This window comes from Phalacrocorax aristotelis, chromosome 1, assembly GCF_949628215.1.
Source record: "Phalacrocorax aristotelis chromosome 1, bGulAri2.1, whole genome shotgun sequence".
In the NCBI taxonomy this organism is placed as follows: domain Eukaryota; kingdom Metazoa; phylum Chordata; class Aves; order Suliformes; family Phalacrocoracidae; genus Phalacrocorax; species Phalacrocorax aristotelis.
This window is the reverse complement of record NC_134276.1, coordinates 72,032,329-72,052,813: the sequence shown is the minus strand read 5'-3', so window position 1 is coordinate 72,052,813 and position 20,485 is coordinate 72,032,329. Positions and strand designations below refer to the sequence as shown.

Here is a 20,485-nt window from a genome sequence, read left to right as displayed (position 1 = left end):
AAAAGAGGTACACCCAGGCTGTCTTACAACTGGAAGGACATCAACTCTTACTGATGTCTTGGTACACATCCTCCAAGAGGAATTACCTGTTATTACCCATAAAGATAAAATCAAGAAGCCTCTGCACTGTAGAATTAGCACATAATGACAATATTTCAAAAGGTCCAGCCAAAGCTGGCACTTACGCAGAGCTGATGGCTGCAAAGTAAACAAGAAAATTACTTGCTTGAAAGCACCATCTGGTAAGGAGGCACCTCTGCAAAATGAGGAGCCTGCGATTCAGACACTCAGCTTCTGAATGCAATCCTGTAACTATCTACACTTCAAACAAAATGCTTAAATGTGCGAAGAGTGGGAGGCATATTTTTTTACAGTTCCTTCATTTAGGCAAGTGTGATCAATTTGGGCTTCTCTAGCAAGAGAAAACATACCAGAAGCAATAGAAATTCAGAGACCGGACAAAACAAAACCAAACCAAACCAAGACAAGAAATAAAAAAATCTCTGTGCACAATTAATTTGAGGAATTTGTTGATACACTGTAGCACTAAGGTCACAATACTGCAGGATTAAAGAAGGAATGGATTGGGTTTTATGAATGCCATGACTATATTGCATTTCTTGCTAAATGTCAGAACCTCCCTCAAATTCTACATACCGTAAGTTTGGAGAAGAAAATGCTTTTGAGGACATAGAAAAGCCTCAAATCAAGTGATTTGGGAGAAATATCTTGCCAGATTCTTTTCATTTTTCCCATTCAAGCATTTCTTGTACTTTTCAACTGTCTGATACTAGTCAGTGTTGAGAAAAGCCATTAGGCCACCTGCAACATTGTCCACTTCTTAGGGAGGATTTATTCTGCCACTGGGATTGAATGTGCTTAATCCTAAGGTTAGTAAAACCTGGTGTCAGGAGAGAGGGGGCAGAAAGCTAATTCATATCAACAGTGACTAAAAGATAATAAAAACTTACTCTAAAGTAACTTCATCTCTTCCAAACAGTTTTTCCACACATACAGATAAGCTTTGGGGATGGTGCATCTTCAGCAAAACAGGCCAGATACTTCAGTATTAGCCATTCCTCTGGAATTGCTCTGGTCCCACTGCAAAGCACAGTGCTTGAGGTTTGGGTGCTCCCTCACGTGTCGTCCTCCACTCCACTTCCAGCAGAGACCAAGGAAACAAAGAACCAAGAGGAAAGGGCAGGGGCTGGGGTGGAAACGCACATGGCACACATACTCAGTGACTTCTGGTTCTGGGTAAGTAAGTTTTGTTTTCTTTGAATACCTCTATTTGAACCTCAGCCTCCATTGGCAATTAAGCTTTTGGTCTACATCCTTTGTGTCCTACTTCCACACAGGACCTCACAGGTTTGCTTAAATGGAAGTTAATCTCAAGAGTGCTCCACATGAAGAAGCACCTGTAGAAAATAGCATCATTTCCAGGTGATCTGGCACAGTGTTTGCTAAAAGTACAGGCAGGGGCCCCCAGGCAGATGCCTGAAGGTGTCAGGAATGGAATCACCCTTTAGCAAAGCCCCTGAAGCAACTTGGGCTCTGGTGGCAGGTACTTGAGTTGCAGAAGTCAACTTTACCTTGACAGCCTTGTTACACACACATCTTGATATAGGACCAGTTCTCTGTAACACCGAACACCGTTAGTGGTTTAACATGTTGGGGGCAGGTTCAGATCTCCATGCAGCCTCATGGGGCTAGGTCCTACCTGAAACCTCAAAACACTGACAGAGAGGGAGTAGGGAAATTGCACTGGTACTGGGCAAGGGCACTTGATAGGTGGATTTCCATTCAGGCAACGGATGATCTTGCCTCCTTCTGTCCAGGCCAAATGATTTTAGATGAAAGAAAATGAAGCTGGCATGGAGCACTTAGGCATTTTCTGATAGCGTGACTACTTAGCCACAGCAAGTCCATCTGCTAGAAACCATCTTCTCTTAGCCAACAAGGGCAGCCAGCAAGCACTGTCAGGTGCCTCAGCCACCAGCAGAAAACATGAAGTATTTGCTCCATGGCAAGGCTGAGCCTAAGCTCAGGTTGGGTATCTTTCCTCTTCTGAAGAACAATATCACATTACATATTCATCCCTCCTCCTTTAAGTGTCGTCTTTTGCCTGTCAGATCTGCTCTGACAGGACATGAGGGGACCTGCTGCCTGAACCTGCTCTCCCAACTGCAGTTTCAGCCAAAAAAAAAGGGAAGTGGAGCTATAGGGCAGTGAACCTTTCCTGAATGTTTAGTTCATGTCTTACCTTATATCCCTTTTCTCCCTTGAAAAGAAATCCAGCAGATCAACAAGGGAAAAACAAGGGCTCGTGACAAGAAGGGGCTGGGAATGACAGGAAAGACCACAGCCACGATGAGCGGTGGGTCTCCCATGGGCTCTGTGAGCTGAACTGAGGGTGGGAGGATTTCGTACCACAGTGAACACGAACGGGTTGATGGACCGAAGTGACTGCATGGAGGTGTTTCCCTTTGGCTGTTGTTACGGTTAAAGAAAATTATGCTCTTGGGCACTTGCAGTACACCATCCTTAAGCCTGCATGGACACCAGTAGTATAACTTGAGAAATTTCAGCTCTGTCTCTGGAATACACCGGGTAGAGGAAAGGGGACCAGAGCTGTTGCTCTAACTTGGTCTATGATGAGGTTAACTGGCCTCACCCCCAGTCCCAGCTTCTGGTCTAGCTTCTGTGTTCAAAGTCCAGGTCTTCCCAGGGTCAGGCCTCCAATATGATTGTTGCACACAAAGAGCAGATGTTTATGAAAATAAAATATAAGTGACATTTAAAAGTGAAGACATTTATTCCATGTGCATGGAGTCCCAAATTTAGCAGATAAGGCTGAACCCCACAAATGGCAGAACAGACCTATAAAAGTTGACAGCAAATGATACTCATCTTGATTTAGAAACAACTTGTTCCTACCATGGAACATAAACGTGATTAAAAACATGCCTGTCTTTTAGCTGCAAATGTAGTATACACATTTGTTAAAGGAACTAAGGAAAGTACTGGCATGGATTCATATTCCCCCTGCCCCAATACACAGTCCCAGGTTTTTTTTGGTCCAGATTACTCATTTTTCTTATTCTATGGCTCAATAACCAACAGCTTCCACAAGTGCTTGACCTTCCAAATATAAGTGCTGCTGGACAGAATAAAGTGGTGTTATTTCAGGTTCCTGTTTTGATGAAGCAGAAAGTAATGCAAAGAGGACAACAGATCACTAAGGTTTCCGTGCTTTAGGAATGGCATCACACTAAGGCTCAGGGAAAAGGGCACAATCTGTTATGCTGCCCTTCCAGGGCTTGACATCACCTAGCAAAGGATATGCAGGGTGGGAAAAAACCACCCTATTAATACTAACCAACTTCTTGGAGTTATTTTGCTTCTATTGCTCTCAAAGTCTTGAGGCATGCAAGGGTCTGGATAATAAAAAGGAAAGATAAATCAGCCATCTTTCCCCCTCCTCCCTTTGGTGAAAGGAGTGATGTCTAAAGAATGCTGTTGTCTAGTGTATCGAAACAGCTCAAGCACCATTTATATGTGTACTCCATCATACACTTGCAACTTCTAGAAGAGCAGTCCTATAACTGATGTTTGTTCAAACATGCAGCAAATACAGGCATAAATAAGGCCAAAGTCAATCCAACACCAAAAGGAAAAAAAAGGCTAATATTTACAGAAAAATGCCTTCAGAGTGGTTTTGCTTAGCTGGCAGTGACACGGAGCTGAGGGATCGGATATGGTCTCCATAATCTGGCTTGGCTTTGCACTCCCACAACTGGATTTTGCTGCTGCTGCAGCATCCTGGCCAGTCTCCCACTGCTCCCCGCACTGGTGCCAGCTGCGCCCAGCAGCTCGGCATGGAACATCACCTCCACCATGCAGCATGCTGAAGGCATTTCTTTCACTGGGTTTAATGAATAAAGCATTTTGTCTCCTTAAGTGTAACCATATTTTTCAGAATGTATTCCGTGGGACCAGTCAGGTCACACTTTGGGCTAAAAAACTACTCAGTCCAAGAAGCTATCAAAAGAAGAGCCAACTCCATGACCCCTCTCCCGTGTTTGTCACATCGCACCCTGGGAGAGTTAAGGGTTCACCTCCCCTGGCCCATCTCTCTGAGGGCTCCTTACCTCCCTCCCATTTTGGAGACCTCCTGCTCCCCTTAAAAACCATCCCTCCTGTTCACACACAGCGCCACAGGCTGCCCCGGACCCCCAGCAAACCCCACCGGGCTCCGTCTTCTGCAGCCTCCCCCACTTCTGCTGCACCGCGGCTAAGATCTTTGCCATGCAACTTATGAAGTGCAACATCTAACCACTGCTTCTGGAATGTCATTTGCTTCTTAAAACTTCATGGGGCCCACTTTCGTCCCTTGGGCTCCTGCCAGTGAAATCAAACAATCACCCCCCTTCTGACAACAGTACATCAGTGGCTTCTTTCTGTTCAGACAGTATTTACACCATGGCTGTAGCTTGTAGCCCTCACAAAGCAATAAAGCTTTCCCATAAACTCACGCTCTCATAAATTCCATCAGTTTTATTCCAAATATCACATAAATTAAATACATTTCCCATGAATATTGCAAATATACATGAAATGAACACTGCAGTTTTTAAAAAAAGTTTTGGCTTTGCTTATGCAACAAGAAGTGCCAAATGTGGTTAGAACATGAACTTCTCCTGTATTTACTAGATACAAAAGGTGCAGATTAATAATTTATATTTATACATATGTACACACTCCATTTCATAACTAGCTTTAAAACAGTAAAAAAATGGTTTCAAGTTTAATCTACATTAAACATACTCGTTTAAATCTGGTCAGAAGCCCCAGATAAGAGTTGATACAATCATTTCACAACTGCAAAATTAAGGCGCTACCAAAATACCAGTTCCACTAGTGTAAAATGTAATAGGAATAGAGAGTGTACAGCTTTCTATTTAATCAATTTAAAAGTGGACTGGAGAACAAGGAAAAAGGAGCAGTAAGAAACATGACAAGATCTACAGGTTAGAAGTACAAAGAGATCTCGATGACTATCAAATGAACATATTAAAATACAGTAGATAAAAGGCCTCAGTGGCAAACAATTAGTATGCTTCTGAAAGACAAAAAAAGGTTAAAATATATATATCATTTTGTAGCTTGAAGCTTTACAGGTGAACAACAGGTGTAGAGGTAGAGGGATTTTTTTTTTTTTTTGGCCTCTTTACGATGTATAAAGAAGGGCCACATTCACCACAGTGAAAAGACTCATCATATATCCCAGCATCCTTGCTTGGAGAGCAAGCAAGAAATGTCTAATGAGCTAGAAAGGCAACGAATCCTGTCTATCTCTTCCAGGAGCTCAGCTCCAATGCTTCCACATGCACCTTGGCGACAAGTTACACCTAAGCGTAGATTGACCATAACGTGGACATTTCCTCTAGAGAGGAATGAGATAGCTAGCTTCTCCCATGAGGTACTACTGGATGCTGTAGAGATTATATGGCAGAGATAATTTGGTAACAATGAAGTTGGTACTCTCCCTTACAAAGTAAGTACCACAGGGCAGTGGTGATTTTTTTATTTTGTTTTATTTTATTTATTTATTAAAGCTTTGCCATTTGATCAGCATTCAATGTTTTGGAAGAAATGTCAGCTTTGGGCTGCTAATATGGTTATTCGCATCCATACACAGACAATTCCTACGTTGTCATCATTTATCCAAAACATCAGTCACTGAAATATTCACAAACCACTTTAAACCTTGACTAAAAAAAAATCCCTCTACAGTTCTGCTTTCTCTTCGATAACTATCATTCCATTAATTATGCAGGCCTTCATGAACACAGTAATGTCGCTTTCCATGTAAAATGTGTCTTTACACATTACAGAACAGCAGTAAACAACCTCTCTTGTTACATAGGGTTTCCTCTCAGAAGTACCTCAAAAGTAGATATCTTGAAAAATCACTTTCGCAAAGAAGAATATTCACATTAGTTACTGAGGCAAAGCCAAGAAGACACTAACTAGCACCTTGATTTTTTTTTTCTTAAACGCACTCCTATATGTAAAATTAAGCACATATAAGATCAGGGACCAGCAATACACAAATACCATTGGCGTCCCCTGCAGCTAAACTAGTAATACTCAAAACTAGGCCAGACACACGAAGGAGCGAGATGAGTGACTCTAGAAGAAATACACAGCACAGAAGGGGATAGGAAGAACAGGAAGCTGAACAGAAAGGATTGCGAGATCAAATACAGTCCCTCTTCTGGTCTGAGAATTAGTTTGTGAAACCACATTTCGGTAGCTGAGCTGACAGTGGGCTCAAGACCTACTGACTTCTCACATTTCCTCCCCCATATATAGCACAATTCCTTTATTCTTCAGTGACTTCATCATCTTCAAATCCTGGAGGAAATGCATTCAACTTGAATTTTGAGTGTTTTGGTGATGGTAGCAGAACTTGCAGAAGGCTACTGTAGAGGTTATGACATCATTGGTTGTAAGTTATGCACTTCACAATTCAGAGAATATACTTACAAACTATTTAAACAGAAAAGGCGTGTTCAAGGTAGAGGCAGTTACAGTACATTCAGGGTATGTTATAGAAACCATTTGTGGTAGCCATTTGCTGAAAGGAAAAAAACTCTGTATTTTTGTTTCCCAGACCACACAGGTTATGACTACAATACCCAAAGTGAGCAGGTAATACATCTTAATCACTGCACGTAATGCAGTCTTCTTCCGGAACTCATGTGCAAATTGGAAAAAAAAGTTTAAATACATCTTCACTGACAAATAAGGACAAAAGAACTAAAAAAGAAACCAGGCACTTTGACCGTTTAGGTAAACAGCCATTCTTCTTACCAGACTTTTGCACATGAACATGTCTTTACATTGGTCTTGCTATGCTTGCAGCACGTGGAGATTCAAGTCAACCTTTTTTTCCCTTGTTGGTAGCATCAGTTCTACTTACAGGAAACCATGCCAATTGATTGGTAACACTGTTAGTTTTTTTCATTGGCAGTTGAGCAAACGTTGATCATTTGACTGACAAGCGATCAATTTAATAGCTATCAAAGTTAGATAGTAACAAAACAATACATAAAAGATAGTCAAAAAGACAAATGAAGGTTAACACCTGACTTAAGCTTGCATTGAGACTTGCCTTTATAGGTTCAGTTTGTGCCTCCTTTCATGGTGTTATTGTGGACTGATTTCCATCACATGCAGCAACTGGTACTAAACTACAATACTTTTGGTTTGAAACGTGTTCAGTAGAGATCACTCCAATATAACAGGAGGTTGGCATGGCACTGCAGGCAGGATGGAGATGGAAACCTCCCTGCGTTTCATCCTCGCCGGTCCCACATGCAGAACAGGCATTCAGAGCAAACTGCAGCATGCCTCCCTTGTGCTTGGGGTGAAATCATTATTTCACAGCAGAGTTTATCATACTTTAGGGAGCTAGTTTGTTTTGAATTTAGCGATAAGACCAGCTGGGATTACTTCGATTTTTCTTTTCAAATAAACCAAAGTACACCTTTCCAAACATTTTGTACAAACTCAATCTGCTACAACACATAAATCACAACATGAGGGATTACCTAAGGCTACTAAATAGTGTACTTATTCAGTAGCTATTATTCTTTCAGATAAACATCCTCAGATGTTTTGACCACAAACAGCTTAATTTTTTTTTCCTCACAGAGTGCTATTTGCTGAAAAGAGAGAGATGTGGGTGTATGACAGACTGCCTACCAATCCACTAACAGAGCATACTGTTGGTTATAGTCTTCATGCATACTTCTGCTGGGCAGCGTAACTCCTCTTCACTACCTTCAAGAAAGTCTAGGAAACACCTCTTCAATCCACTGTCCAGTTTCCTTTTCCTACCAAGTGGAAATCCAAATCACATGCAGGCCAGTGGTGCTACTCTAGTACTTAACTCTCTTGCAGGCTAGAAACATCAACTCTATCATAGTACTTTGAAGCAATTATCCACATCTATCAGCTATGCTCTAACTGTAGCACAGCTTTGTAGAGGCTCAGATTTCACCAGGACAACAGGAGAGAGTGCAAGGTTTGATGAATACCCAGGATAACAAACCGATGCAATCAATGGATGCTGGACACAGTCAGAAAGGGCTGTTCCTTTTAGAAGGAATCTTTAAAAAAAAAAAAACACCCCAAAAACAACCCCTCCCCCTTTGCCCTCCCACAAAACAACCTGTCGTGAGATGTTTTCGGTGCCCACTCACAACTGAAGTCCATGTTATCTGGGTCTTTTACGAGTCACAAATATCAATACACGTCTGATGGCGATAAGACGATCTTTAAGGGAGGTCATAGCCAATATAGCCAGCTGAGCTCTGTTTTCCAGAGGCAACACTGCCAAGAGCCACCAGTACCAGGCAGGACCACTGGGGTTGCTCTGCAAAAGAATGGAAAAACATGCAATCGCATATTCACTGGCACTGCCCCATAAAGAACACCACCTTCCTTCCCACCTTCTACTTCTATTTGCTAACAAAGTCACCATAAAACAAACAGTCCAAGCAGCAACTAAACACATCGTTTCAGGTGCTCTCCTTGTCTGTATGCGCCATTGAGACTGATCTCTTCAGGTATCAAATTACACTGATATACTGTTTTCCATGCTTCACGCTAATAGACCAATATTGGGTAAATAAGAGCTTAGAATGCACAAAACCACAGCAAAAACCTGTCAGAAAATAGTCTTGTGTAAAAAGTACGTATAGAATAACGATGCATAAGTAGGATGGTTTTATTACCTGTGGCTCTGGCTCTTTTCCTGGCATGGACCCAAAGTGATTGAGAATTTGTACTTTCATATTGTCTTTAAGAGAAGTAAACCAGGCAACGGCTTGATCATAAACCGAGTCATGAAGGCGGACAAGTTCTTCATATTCAGGTCCTTCAACCTTATTGTTAGAAGAAAGGAGATGGAACAAAACAGGTTTGATACCGTGGAGTCCTTATGCTTCCCCAGAAGCAAGCGAAGCAAAATAATGAAGTGACTACAGCTGTTCAAATGTCCTTATCTAAGCAAACTGTACCCAAGTCTCAGTTTTCAAACCTGTGATGCTGGAGTCTTTTTACCCTCCCCTAGGTGTTCTGAACTGGCATTTCTTGGAGCAGTTACTGCCTTAATATCCATTCCTATGGCACAACAGAGGAATCTGCTCTCTAATCCCAGGATATCATATTAATCATCTCAAATGCACAAGCTCGACTCCCCGTCACAGAAGGACCTCTGAACGTTATTACATTGTCTGGCAAAACAAAAGAAATACTACTGCCACTGAGCACAGAGACAGGGGGGCTAAGGCATTTAGAGATCAGCAGTGTTTTATAGAAGTGTTAAGGCTGTGGTAGGACAGCCAAGGAGGAGGAAGAGGAGGGCAGACACCTGAGCAGGCAGGAAGTGGGAAAAGTGGATGCTTTCCCAATACCAGGAATGGTCATAAAAAAGACCCTCGCTGAGGCAAAGAGTGCTTTAGTTGCACAGGCCTGACTATTAGCCATTAGGCAAAAGAAAAAAGCATACGCAAAGCCCACTACAAACTGGCGATTTGGCTTTTTTTTGTTTGTTTGCTTGTTTGGGGTTGTTGAGGTTTTTTTTCTCCTGTGATCTGTACACACTAATAGTGTGATTCACCAGTGCTACTCAGATACGCATCATCTGAGCTAGCTGCTCTGGATGTCCTTCACAGTTGAGGAGAAACAGCTCTAGAGGGCAATTAATTTCATCTTAAGGTAGGTATCCAAGACAGAGCAGGTAAAATAGCTTTGGACTGAGATTTCTCACCATGAAATATAACATGAACATAGGGTGCTGAATACAGACGTCAGCCTCTCAAGTGAGACAAGGTAAATCTCACCCTAATTATGAAGAGGTGGGTCTCTGGCACCATCTACAAACAATCCCTGGACACCTGTGTCCCACTGCCCTCACTGGGGATTTAAACACAGCAGAGCCCTCACTCTGAGCAGGCTACCTACTCTGACCTTTTGCAGAGGGAGGCACCTCCATGCGATCTGCCTTTCCTGCCTTGGCAAACAACTGCATCATCCTGCACAGGTTAGAGAAGCCCTGCTAAGACTTTACAGACTTGCACTTGAACTATGAGAGCACACCAAAGAGCTATATGACCAGACTGGACTTCCTCAGTTGGCATGAGATTACTACTAAACTCAGTGTAATGAGGGATCAGGGTTTTACAGACATGCTCTAAAGATGATCCAGGAAGTCATCATTAAGCATGACCAAAAATCCACCCTTTGGCCAACACCCATCACAAGCACCTCACTTGATGCAGGTTTTTTAAGAGGATGTGTTTTTAAAAACTGCTCCCCTCTGTCCATTTCTCTGCTCTCAGCCAGCTCTAATGGATGCTTGTACAGGCATGGTTAACTACATGTCAGTAAGACTTCATTTTAAGAGTGGACTCCCGCATTTGTTTGAGGACCTGTTTGGCAAACCAGAGCTGGGAGGTCATTTGAAGTCTGCCAACTGTCTGTTCAGTGTAAGAAGAGAATGGTCAGTTCTCTAACAACAGGGGCAGGTGTTCTTAGAAGGGTTTCAAGTCCGTAACAGTTTTAAAACATTACCCTGACCTCACCTACACATCATCACAGACCTCAGCACCTCAGTCTCAGAAGCTACTTTGAGATCCATGAAGGGAGTGCAACACTTCAAGCAGAGATAATTGTAAGGGCAGAAAGGAAGAAAGGGAAGGAAGAGACAAAGTTTGTTCCATGGTTTTCAAAATAGAACTTTAGTATTTATAATGATATTGGTTTAAAAATAAGGCACAGCTAGCTTGAAATGCAACAAGGAAAGGCTATTTAAGTGAATCCAGCAATACATGGGTATGAATAACTTTGCACCATAGATCACCTTTTTATCTTCAAGATACTCGATGTTTGCTGTGTTATATCCATCTCGCTGGCCATGGCTTAAGACCCTAAAACGACGGACACCAACTGTATCAACAACTGAGCGTCCATCAGGAAAAAACTTTACGTCCCTGATCTCTAATATACAGCCATGATCTGCAAATCTGAAATGACAGAAGGGCATAAAAGTGGAAGTCATCAACAAGTGTTTATACACATCAGGACAAATACTGGGCCTAATTCACCACTTTTTATTTGAAAGAGGATCCTGCTTTGGTGACAATACATTTCTGCTTATTCATGTAAGCCACACAACCCCCCCCTTCCCTCAGAGGTCCAGGGCAGCAGCATTTTCAGACTGAAATTATCTGGGTTTGGGAAGGGACAGGAAACTAAATGGAGCATGTTTCATGCTGGCAGTTGCCAGCTACTGGTGGCAAATTCACCTGGTTTGCGAAGAAAACAAGATGGAGAAAGATACCATAAGGAAGTCCAGAAACTGAGGAACAAATGCAGGGCTGGGAGGGCTATACCCCTGCTCCAAGGTGTAAGCAGAGGATTACAGGCTTTAGAAGGAAAAGGCTTCTATATAGCAAGATTTTTCTTGCACTTGTATCCTTTAAGTTAAAAAAAAAAAAAAAAAAGAAAGAAAAAAGGCAGAACCACCCCCCCCCCCCCCAAACTTTTAAAAAGCACATTTGTATCTGTTATATTTAAAGTAGGTACAGGGTTTAATCACGTCCTGGAAACAAGCATGCAATAAATTTTTATTTAACATTATCAGGCTTACCTACTCTACATTTGTGCAGTGGTGAGTTCTCTAGGGAGGTTGATTGTACAATGACTTCACCACTACGTTTCACCTGCCAGCATCTGCAGCTCTGTACCTCAGCTTACTGCTAACCAGGAGGATGCACTGTATCTAGTCTCATCTCAAGATATCAAATCCCTGCAAGGTCTGATAAATGTTTCATCAGGGAAACACTTGTTTTACCAGGGCTTGGCCATTTCTTACATCAGAGTGATGAAGAAACAGTGACACTGTGGGGAAATGAGTCCTGTTTCTACACTACCAGAAGTCATGGTTTTGGGAATGGAAAAAAGCTGACTGCTGTGAACAACCAACCATCACACAAAACAAACTGAGGAAGAGCAAGAAGAGAACAGCTGCACACAGCTAAACCCTGGTGCTCTACAATGGGATGAGTGAGTTTATTGTAGCAATATTAGACTAAACACTAAACAGCTACATAATTTTTTAAATTAAGGATTTTGTTGACATTCATACCAAGTTTAGGAACTAATGTATAAGTGATGGGTTTGGGTTTTTTTTGTCATTCTTTGAGAAGTTATTTTTGAACAGAAAGTGACCTTAATCAAAGAGAGACAAGAAAGCAGCTAGAGATGGGTATAAAATGTACTGACACATTAGGAGTTTATAAACGATTCTTCTCCCAGTTTTAGTTTCAAGTGGAGAAATAAAACAGAGTAAGGTGGTTAACGGAACATGTCTTGTTACCGTGTTTTTCAAGGGAGGTATGAATCTCAGCCTTCCATATCCATGTCTCAGTCGGGGAGGCAAACAAGTTTGCCCACTTTTTCTGTTCCCAGTTCATTTTGCAATTTTGAATAAACAAAACTTATTTACTTGTGTAAGAAGCTACAACAGCCTGCCAGGTATCTTCCTGCACATCAGTGTTTGATTTAAGTAGAAGCTGCCATGCTTAAAAAGTTTAATTATTTCAGTAACTCAAAACAGACAGGATATAAAATCTAGCCATACTGGCTGCACTTTAAAATACCCTTTATGACACTACATAATAAATCAGTTCTTGTGTTTTTAGGATTGTAACCCCTTGGCCCTCTGTATTAGACCTGACTACAAATAAGTTTGAATGTTCTATAAGCCTTCACAAATATAAGGAGAGTTATCACTCATGTCTCGGTCATTTTGTCCTCACTCTTCCAAGTATTTGCTTCGAGAAGATTGGTAACAGGCCTGGAAGGGACTGTGAGGCATCACCTGCTGTTGGATCCTGAAATCCACTGAGCGCAGCACTGACAGCATGCCAAATGGCATGAAACATAGCCAGAGCTGACTGGAAGCTCTAGCATCTCCTGTGTTCTTACTGCCACCTTACCATCCAGTCTGGGAGAAAGAAAAACAACGCCTGAACTGGACAAGGAAAGGCTGCCAAGTCCTGGTATGAGCACCCTCCTCTCAGCTCCAGTGATGATCACCTACAAAAACGCTGCTCCTGAGGATGCCTGTCTAATGTATTCTTAAAAATTCCCCACACTGGTCATCCATTCTACAGCCTGCATCATTCCAACCCATCTTCTGAAGTCAGCAATTATCTATTACATCTCATAAGGTAGACCTTTCTTAAGACCACCTTATTTTTTTTTCCATGAGCATCTTATCCCATTCACCCAAAAAACTATTATCTATAAAGGACTTAAAAACATTAAGGTTTTCATCTAATGATTAGTATTATGTCTCCACATAGGGAGCTGGAAACACACCAATGTCAGAATTCACAAAAATTAATTAAAGGTCAGATCATATAGAAAGACAGTGTAACCCGCCTACTGCAGATAGTTTAGACATTGCAACACAGCACTAAAGACAGACATCGAAATTCAACATTCAGCAGCAGAACAGGATTCTCAGCCAAGGGTATACTTTGTCTCATTCAAATGATACCACCTTTGCAGGAAAACTATGCAAGGATTGCTTTTTTATATATATTATTTCTGTTTTTTAAAACTGAGCAGGCAGAGGAGCAACCTCATCCAGTCAGCTTTCACTAGAACAAACAGGCTAGAAAGCTTTCCAACCACACAGACAATTAAGTGCTATTTTTGGAGCCTGTAGTAGCAGGATGAGTTGTATTTTTGCTATCCATCCAACAGGGGAACAATAAAAATTCCATCTTTGTGTCAAAAAGAATATTTAATATACGAAATTAAAATGCCAGCAACTTCTGTACTGGTTCATACAGGACTGGAAGGAACTGCAATGGTTCGGGGAGACAAGTATACTGCGCTGTAGTACTCCATTAGCATCACAGCAGCCTCTGCAACAAGGACATTCTAAGCTCATCTCCTTACCCTTTCAATTCATCAGCTAAGCACATGCCAAACTGCTTGGTACCAGTTTCCATGCATCTTCTTATCATTAGACGATAACGAGGCTCAAAGACATGGAGCGGGCAAGGGATGGTAGGGAAGGCCATGGTACATACGAAGATGGGAACATCTTTATTCAAACTGTAAGATAATTGTTAAAAAAAAAATCAGCTTTTTCCTGAGTACTACTATATTCAGCATAAACCCTTAATACGACAAAGTCCAGTGGCTTCTTTAGACTCATTCTTTGTAAATATGTATCTGGTTGAAATTTGTCATTTTTAAAAGACAAACATATTTCAGGACTCCTTCTGTTAGTACATTCAAGAAACAATCCGTCTAATCTACTTTCATAGAGGAAAAGTCAGGAAATAATAGCCAATTTCCCAAATGTGTGTATATCAATACTTAAGTACAAGTAGTAAGATTCTGGCGGTAACTTTCCATGGCAATATAGTACCTAAGAACTAACCACGTTCAAAGCAAGGTGGTAGAGAATTCCCAAGCTTAGCAAAACCCTTTAATTTTGAAGAAGCCCATTAATCCTTCTATTATTTTTTCAGGCTTAATTGCATGATTTTTCTTTTCACCTGAGTTTAAACATAAGATCCACAAGTCACTGGCAACACTGAACCCCTGAACTTCTCCTGAACTGAAGTATAACTCAATTATAATTGGACTTTTGCTCCCAGAAAACCCCCATTATAACTTTTAAAGCTGTTATATTATTTCAGAGGCAAAAGCAATTATTTTAAGAATATCGTTGTGCCTCTCTACCATCCAGGCATACTGTTTCTTGTATATCTGCAACAAACATCAAAAATACAAAACATCTGGCAGGTTCATTTACAAAGTCATTCATTTTGTGTGCTTCCTAAGCAAATGAAGCTTCTTCAAGTAATTTAGATTAAAAAGACGTTTTTATAACAGCTGTCAGTAGTACAATGAAAGCCTACTTTGACAATTCCTTCATTTCTTCCTCATAAACTTTCTTCCTTTCAGATAATTCCTCTGGCAAGTAACGGACTATCAGTTCTTCTGTAAGGACGGTCTTCTTGTAAGTTCTGCTTGCCAGAAACTGCAAGGAAGATTCAACTCCTAAGTCTGATAACGAGAAGTCAGGTAACACCTCTTCCTCCCAGCCCGTCCCCTTTCCTAAGGCCAAACAGCATGTGTGTTCAGGATTGTACCAATTCCTCCTCCTTTCCAGCCTTAAGGTGTCAAAACTTCCACTGTAGGATATGAGGTTCACTCCAGTGCCCATTTAACTATAACCCTGTGCCCTTTTTTTTTGGCAGAAGTTGTACAACCACCAAGAAAAGGCAGTCCCTCTTCACTTTTGCAGAACATACGTACATTATTTTCACCTAGAGCTGCCAGGTTACTGCTCCTCAAGAAGTACTCCACGTACGAGACACGTTATGCCTGTCGGAGCAGAAGTTTTGGCCAAGGAGTGACCATTCCTCATTCACCGCAGATAGAGATACAGACTGGAGAGGTGGTAGGAATAGGCCTATGGTTGGGACTTCCCAGGCATGAGCCTGACGTGACACTGGAACCCTCAGTTCCTTTCAGCACCAGCAAACCACGTGTGTCTTCCAAGGAATGACAAAATATATTCTGGAGCAAATGAGATCTGTGCACAGCTTGATGCTGTGAGCACTACTGCGTTGTTCTGGTCTGCGAGTAAAGCACAGAAAATCCCCACATACGTGCTTTCAGAAGAACACAGCTTTGTATTTTTTTGTTAATTAGGGCAAGGACATACTTACTTCTGACAGCTTTTCTTTGCAGAGTGGGCAATGCGGATTATGGTCAAGGCAACGCTCAAGGCATTTGAGGCAAAAGGTGTGTCCACAGGGAGTGGTAACAGGTTCGTAGAACAACCTGAACACGAAAACACGGAGCAAAAAAGCTAAGCTGCCAACATACACAACACAGATTCACAAACTGTGGAAAGAAGTGACTAGATCCAGCCACCTCTTCCTCTCCTGCTTTTGCATAAATCACAGGTGACAGTTTTAGCTGAAGATATAAAATAAATTTTCTTTTTTTTAAGTGGTAAAAAAATGGAGAAAACCATGCATAATGGAGAAAACCACATCGGTAAAGATTCACCAGATGCAAAGCTGAGGAAAAGGAACACAGTAATAACAATTTAGACAGGTTTCCCTTCTGGCACCAAGAAAGCTTTTTTTTCTGAAGCTACAAAGGCTTTCCGATCTTAATCCCAGGTCAACGCATTCGTACCTCATGCAGAGGGAACACTCAAAGTCCGATGCATCCACCAGAGTTGTTGGTATTTCACTTGAAGTGACGGTGGTGTTTTCAGGTAAAACATCTGCATCTAAGTAGGTAAGATGATGTTTATAGTAAATATTTAAGTATTACTGCAATTTCAGATGCTGATTAAGTTGTTTTCCATAAAGAACCTAGTTTATCCCTTTTATTTTTAAAGTTTTGTTCCAAACAAACATATTTTCCATCTAAATTTTAAACTTTCTGGCAGGAAATCTTTTGGAGAGCAGAGGATGATTTCTATGGCCAGAGAAAGCACTTTAGAGCTGAATACCCATGAGTTGCTACTCAAAAAATGATTGCTCTGGGGTTTTGTGCCTTTTTTTTTTTAAGGGTAGTTTTTAAAATACTCTCTTGCTTTCCCACCACCATCACCACTCCCACATCAGCCAGGCCAGATGTTTTAAAGTACATTAAGTCCAGGATTTAATTTGTTTACGCACAGTTGGACTATTTCATCAGTGTTTATTATAGATTTCTCAGCAGGGGTAAATTTTCTTGCAAGTATAAAAAAAGCTTCCGTTCTTCTAGACTAGGCTGTTGTGGAAATCCCATGTTTCAGACGGCTTAATGTTTAAGGACTACTGGACCTGCATTAGCTAATACTGATTTCACTAGCTCAGCACTCTGCAAACATGGAGACAAAACACTTCACTTAACATTCTGCCCACTCTGGCTTTTTGGGGGTGGTACATATCCCTGTAGTTAACATACATAAAGGGTATGGGCTTCAGACTTCACAGCAATAGCATCTAAGCTCAAGAGCTATCAGCTCAAGCTTCTGATGACACGTATAACAAGCAGATTCTGCAACTTTTTACAATCTGCATCTTTGCCGCTCAGTGATGAGTTGCAACAGAGCCACGAATGCTGCCTCCATGTCCTAAATTCTTGACTGTTAAAGAAAAAAAGCTCAGCTTTTTACGTTAAGTTAAAACACAAGGATGTTTTTTGTTAAAGGATAACTTATGCTCAGCATCTGGTTTATCTCGAACACAGACAGGATAGGGGAGAGGGCACGGGTGTTGTGTGGCCTACAAAGGAAAACAGCGTTATCTTTAACCTACATCTCACATGTTAGCATTTAGTAATAGCCAGAACCTAACTATGTTAATTCTGCAAATAGTAACACGGCATCGGGATCTAGCACAGACCAGAAATTAATGGTTATGGGTAAAAGGCGATCTCTGGCCTTTGCTGTGAAGATATAGGCAGGTCAGATTTCACAATCTATTTACTGAGCCTGCAGTTCACGGGCAAGTACATGGTTTTTCCCTTCAGAGCAATGTAGTCAGAAACTGGCCATACGCTGATAATTTGCAGAGGTGGCAGATGAACAGCAGCACTTGAAGACTAATATTTCAAGGCAGAAGTCAGATTTGTCAAGGTGGTGGTGGCTGTTTTTTTTTTTCTTTTAAGGGAAAAAGGCACACTAATATAGCAGCATTTTAAAAGCCCCATTTAACCAATTATTTCACTACTCAATGCAATAAATTGCCTTCAGCATTTTTATCCCAGAGTACTAAAAACACTTTGGAGGTGTTTGTTAGAAGCTTCAGAAGCATGGCAACTGTAAGCACAGCTATTGAGCTTATTACCCTTCAAAAGGCTTCTTTGTTTGCTTGGAAAATTTCATGTAAAGTCGCATGTGACTGTTTCTGGTGCCAGTTAAAGATTAGTTTCCAGGCTTACTGCATGTTTCTTTCATATAGAAAGACAATGAACTTCAGCTATACCTCTGAGACCTAGAAAATGGAAACGGGGCACCAGCAACACAAAGACTACACTGTTAGTAGATTTCACACTGGAAATGGCCCATTTGAGAAAGGAAAATACAGCGTTCATTGAATGAATTGAAACTGCTCTGGAATAAGGTAAATAGGCTGTTACAGCAGAAACAGACAGACCAGACAGCAAAATATTATTCCAGTCCCTGTAGGGAATGTTTCACTGACATCTATAAAAAGGGAGGAGGAAAAAATTAGTTTATCATTTTCAAGTATGTGCAAAAGAAATCCCCTTTCTAAGCCACAACACAAACCTTTTTTAGGAATCTTATTGGGGACATCCAAGCTTTGTAAATCCCTCATATCACTGGACAGCTTTCTTTTTAAGCCAACCCCAGGTAAACTGGAGAGAATAGCTCCCAAAGACTTCTTGTTGTCTTCAAAATAGAGATCCAGAACATGATGGGAAACAGGAGAATCTGTACTTCTAAATACATCAGATTCTTGTGAGGGTGTTTTTGTTAACCTGAACACAGTATCCTAAAAAAATTAAGAACAGATATATACAACATGAGACGGTTTTACTTTGCTTTTTTTCCTATTAGTTGTACACATCAGCAATAGATCAATGTCACTACAACAAGCTTAGCACGGGACAAAGGTCCATATCAAAGAAGGCACTCTCCAGTTGCGTGATATAGGGACGCTTCTCTCCCTACAGGTCCCATCTCTAGAAATAACAGTTCCCGAGTGCATAAAAAGCACAGACGGGGAGAAAAAAGGCCACAAATATAACCAACCCCGATGTGAAGGCACCACACTATTTTCTAAAGAAACAGTTTCATCCTCTTGTTTTTCTGAGGAATTACATCCCAACAAGAGATCTAACAGCAATGGAGAAAACAGGCTTACCATGAAAGTAAGGGCAAAGACAATGTCACACAGATCAGACAGATCCTTGGGTTACTTTTGTTATTTTTATGTTGAATGCTTTTTACTTTACCTTTGAGGACCCAGCAATAGAGCTATCTTCTGCAGCTGACTGTGTGTTTATGCTACTCAGAAATGCAGGCTTCAATCTTGTATGGGATGTTCGACTAGAGAAAGGTGCTGTTAGACTATCATGCACATTTTCAAAGGCTGGGAAAAACATCTCACACATTATCTAGTCAATTAGAGAGAGAGAAAAAGAAAAAATAATAGTAATTATGACACAGATATTTATGTTTGTATAAACACAGATACACAAACTTCACAGCTTCTGGATGCCAAGAGCCCTGCAACAATCAGGACATCTTGCATTCCCCAGTGCCCACAGGACTTGAAGAGCAGTCCCCACGACAACCACGGATGTGTCCCAAGGTGCTCTTCTGATGTCCACCTCCCTCCCAGAAGGCCTCTGCTCCTCAGGAGCACCCAGGGCAACAGCCTGTTGTGTCTTTCTTCTGCCTCCACCCGTCTCCACTCTGACCCTCAGACCCCTGCCTCCAAAAGTCTTCAGACCATGCTCTCCTGTCAAAACTGGTTAACAGAGATGTGTTTCAGTTCTCCTCATCCCCTGCATCCAATTCCTCTATCATCAAGCAGATTTCTTCTCTAGCTAAAAGCTGTGTATAGCCTGTTCCCCCTCTCACCAGTCCCCACCAAGTGCCTTGTCAAATCCCCATTTCTCTTTTTAAAAAGCTGCCTGTATGGATCATCACAGAGAACCTGACAATGGTTAGTTAGCAGTAAATGCATCCCTTATAGGAAGTTATACAAACTGCTAGGGAGACTGCAAGATTTTTCCAGAACAGGGCAGCACACAGCTCCCCATTCTCAACCCTCATCCACTTCGCACTTAGAAGTTGTTTTCTGATGGGCACTAAAATTAGCAGCCTCAAGCTGCTAAGAAATCCAGGTGTACTCAAATCCGGCCAAAATACTGCAAGTGTAATCCACAATGGCAGCAGCCAGACCTACAGATTTGCAGTGAAATCCACAAATATACAATCCCTCTGGTTGAGGTGTCAATCAAACCCAACAGGCACCTCGCACAGCATAATGCTAATAAGGTTTATTGGAGAATCTACTGAATCAAATTATCCTTTGGTTGTTTACTGTCACCTGAAATAACAAGAGTTTTACCTAGCTGCAGGAGTAAGAGCAGCATGGCACCCAAAAAGTGGCCAGGAAATACATTTATACCTTTTGGGCTTCCTTCTTCATTGAGCTCCATTCAGGATTTAAGGCAACACAATAGAGAAACTCCTTCAATGCTTCCTCAGTCCTTTCCAATCCAGAAAGAGCTTTTGCTTTCACATAATGGCCCTGTTCACACAAAGGAAATGTACAAACCTAGAGATCATTTCTGAAGTAGCAGCAAGAATCCAGCAAACAAACTTGGAAGTTCA

General features: G+C 41.4%; 1 protein-coding gene across 1 annotated transcript in view; it reads right to left on the bottom strand.

Annotated features, from left to right (window-relative positions):
• Positions 1 to 4,536: 4,536 nt before the first annotated feature.
• Positions 4,537 to 20,485, bottom strand: part of LONRF2 (LON peptidase N-terminal domain and ring finger 2) — a 36,969-nt gene continuing 21,020 nt past the window's right edge. The window contains 10 exon segments of the mRNA XM_075092788.1: positions 4,537 to 8,446; positions 8,808 to 8,957; positions 10,937 to 11,099; positions 14,050 to 14,208; positions 15,024 to 15,145; positions 15,840 to 15,954; positions 16,318 to 16,414; positions 18,407 to 18,632; positions 19,096 to 19,257; positions 20,280 to 20,402. Coding sequence (XP_074948889.1) covers positions 8,288 to 8,446; positions 8,808 to 8,957; positions 10,937 to 11,099; positions 14,050 to 14,208; positions 15,024 to 15,145; positions 15,840 to 15,954; positions 16,318 to 16,414; positions 18,407 to 18,632; positions 19,096 to 19,257; positions 20,280 to 20,402 — 1,476 coding nt within the window. The 3' untranslated portion in view covers positions 4,537 to 8,287.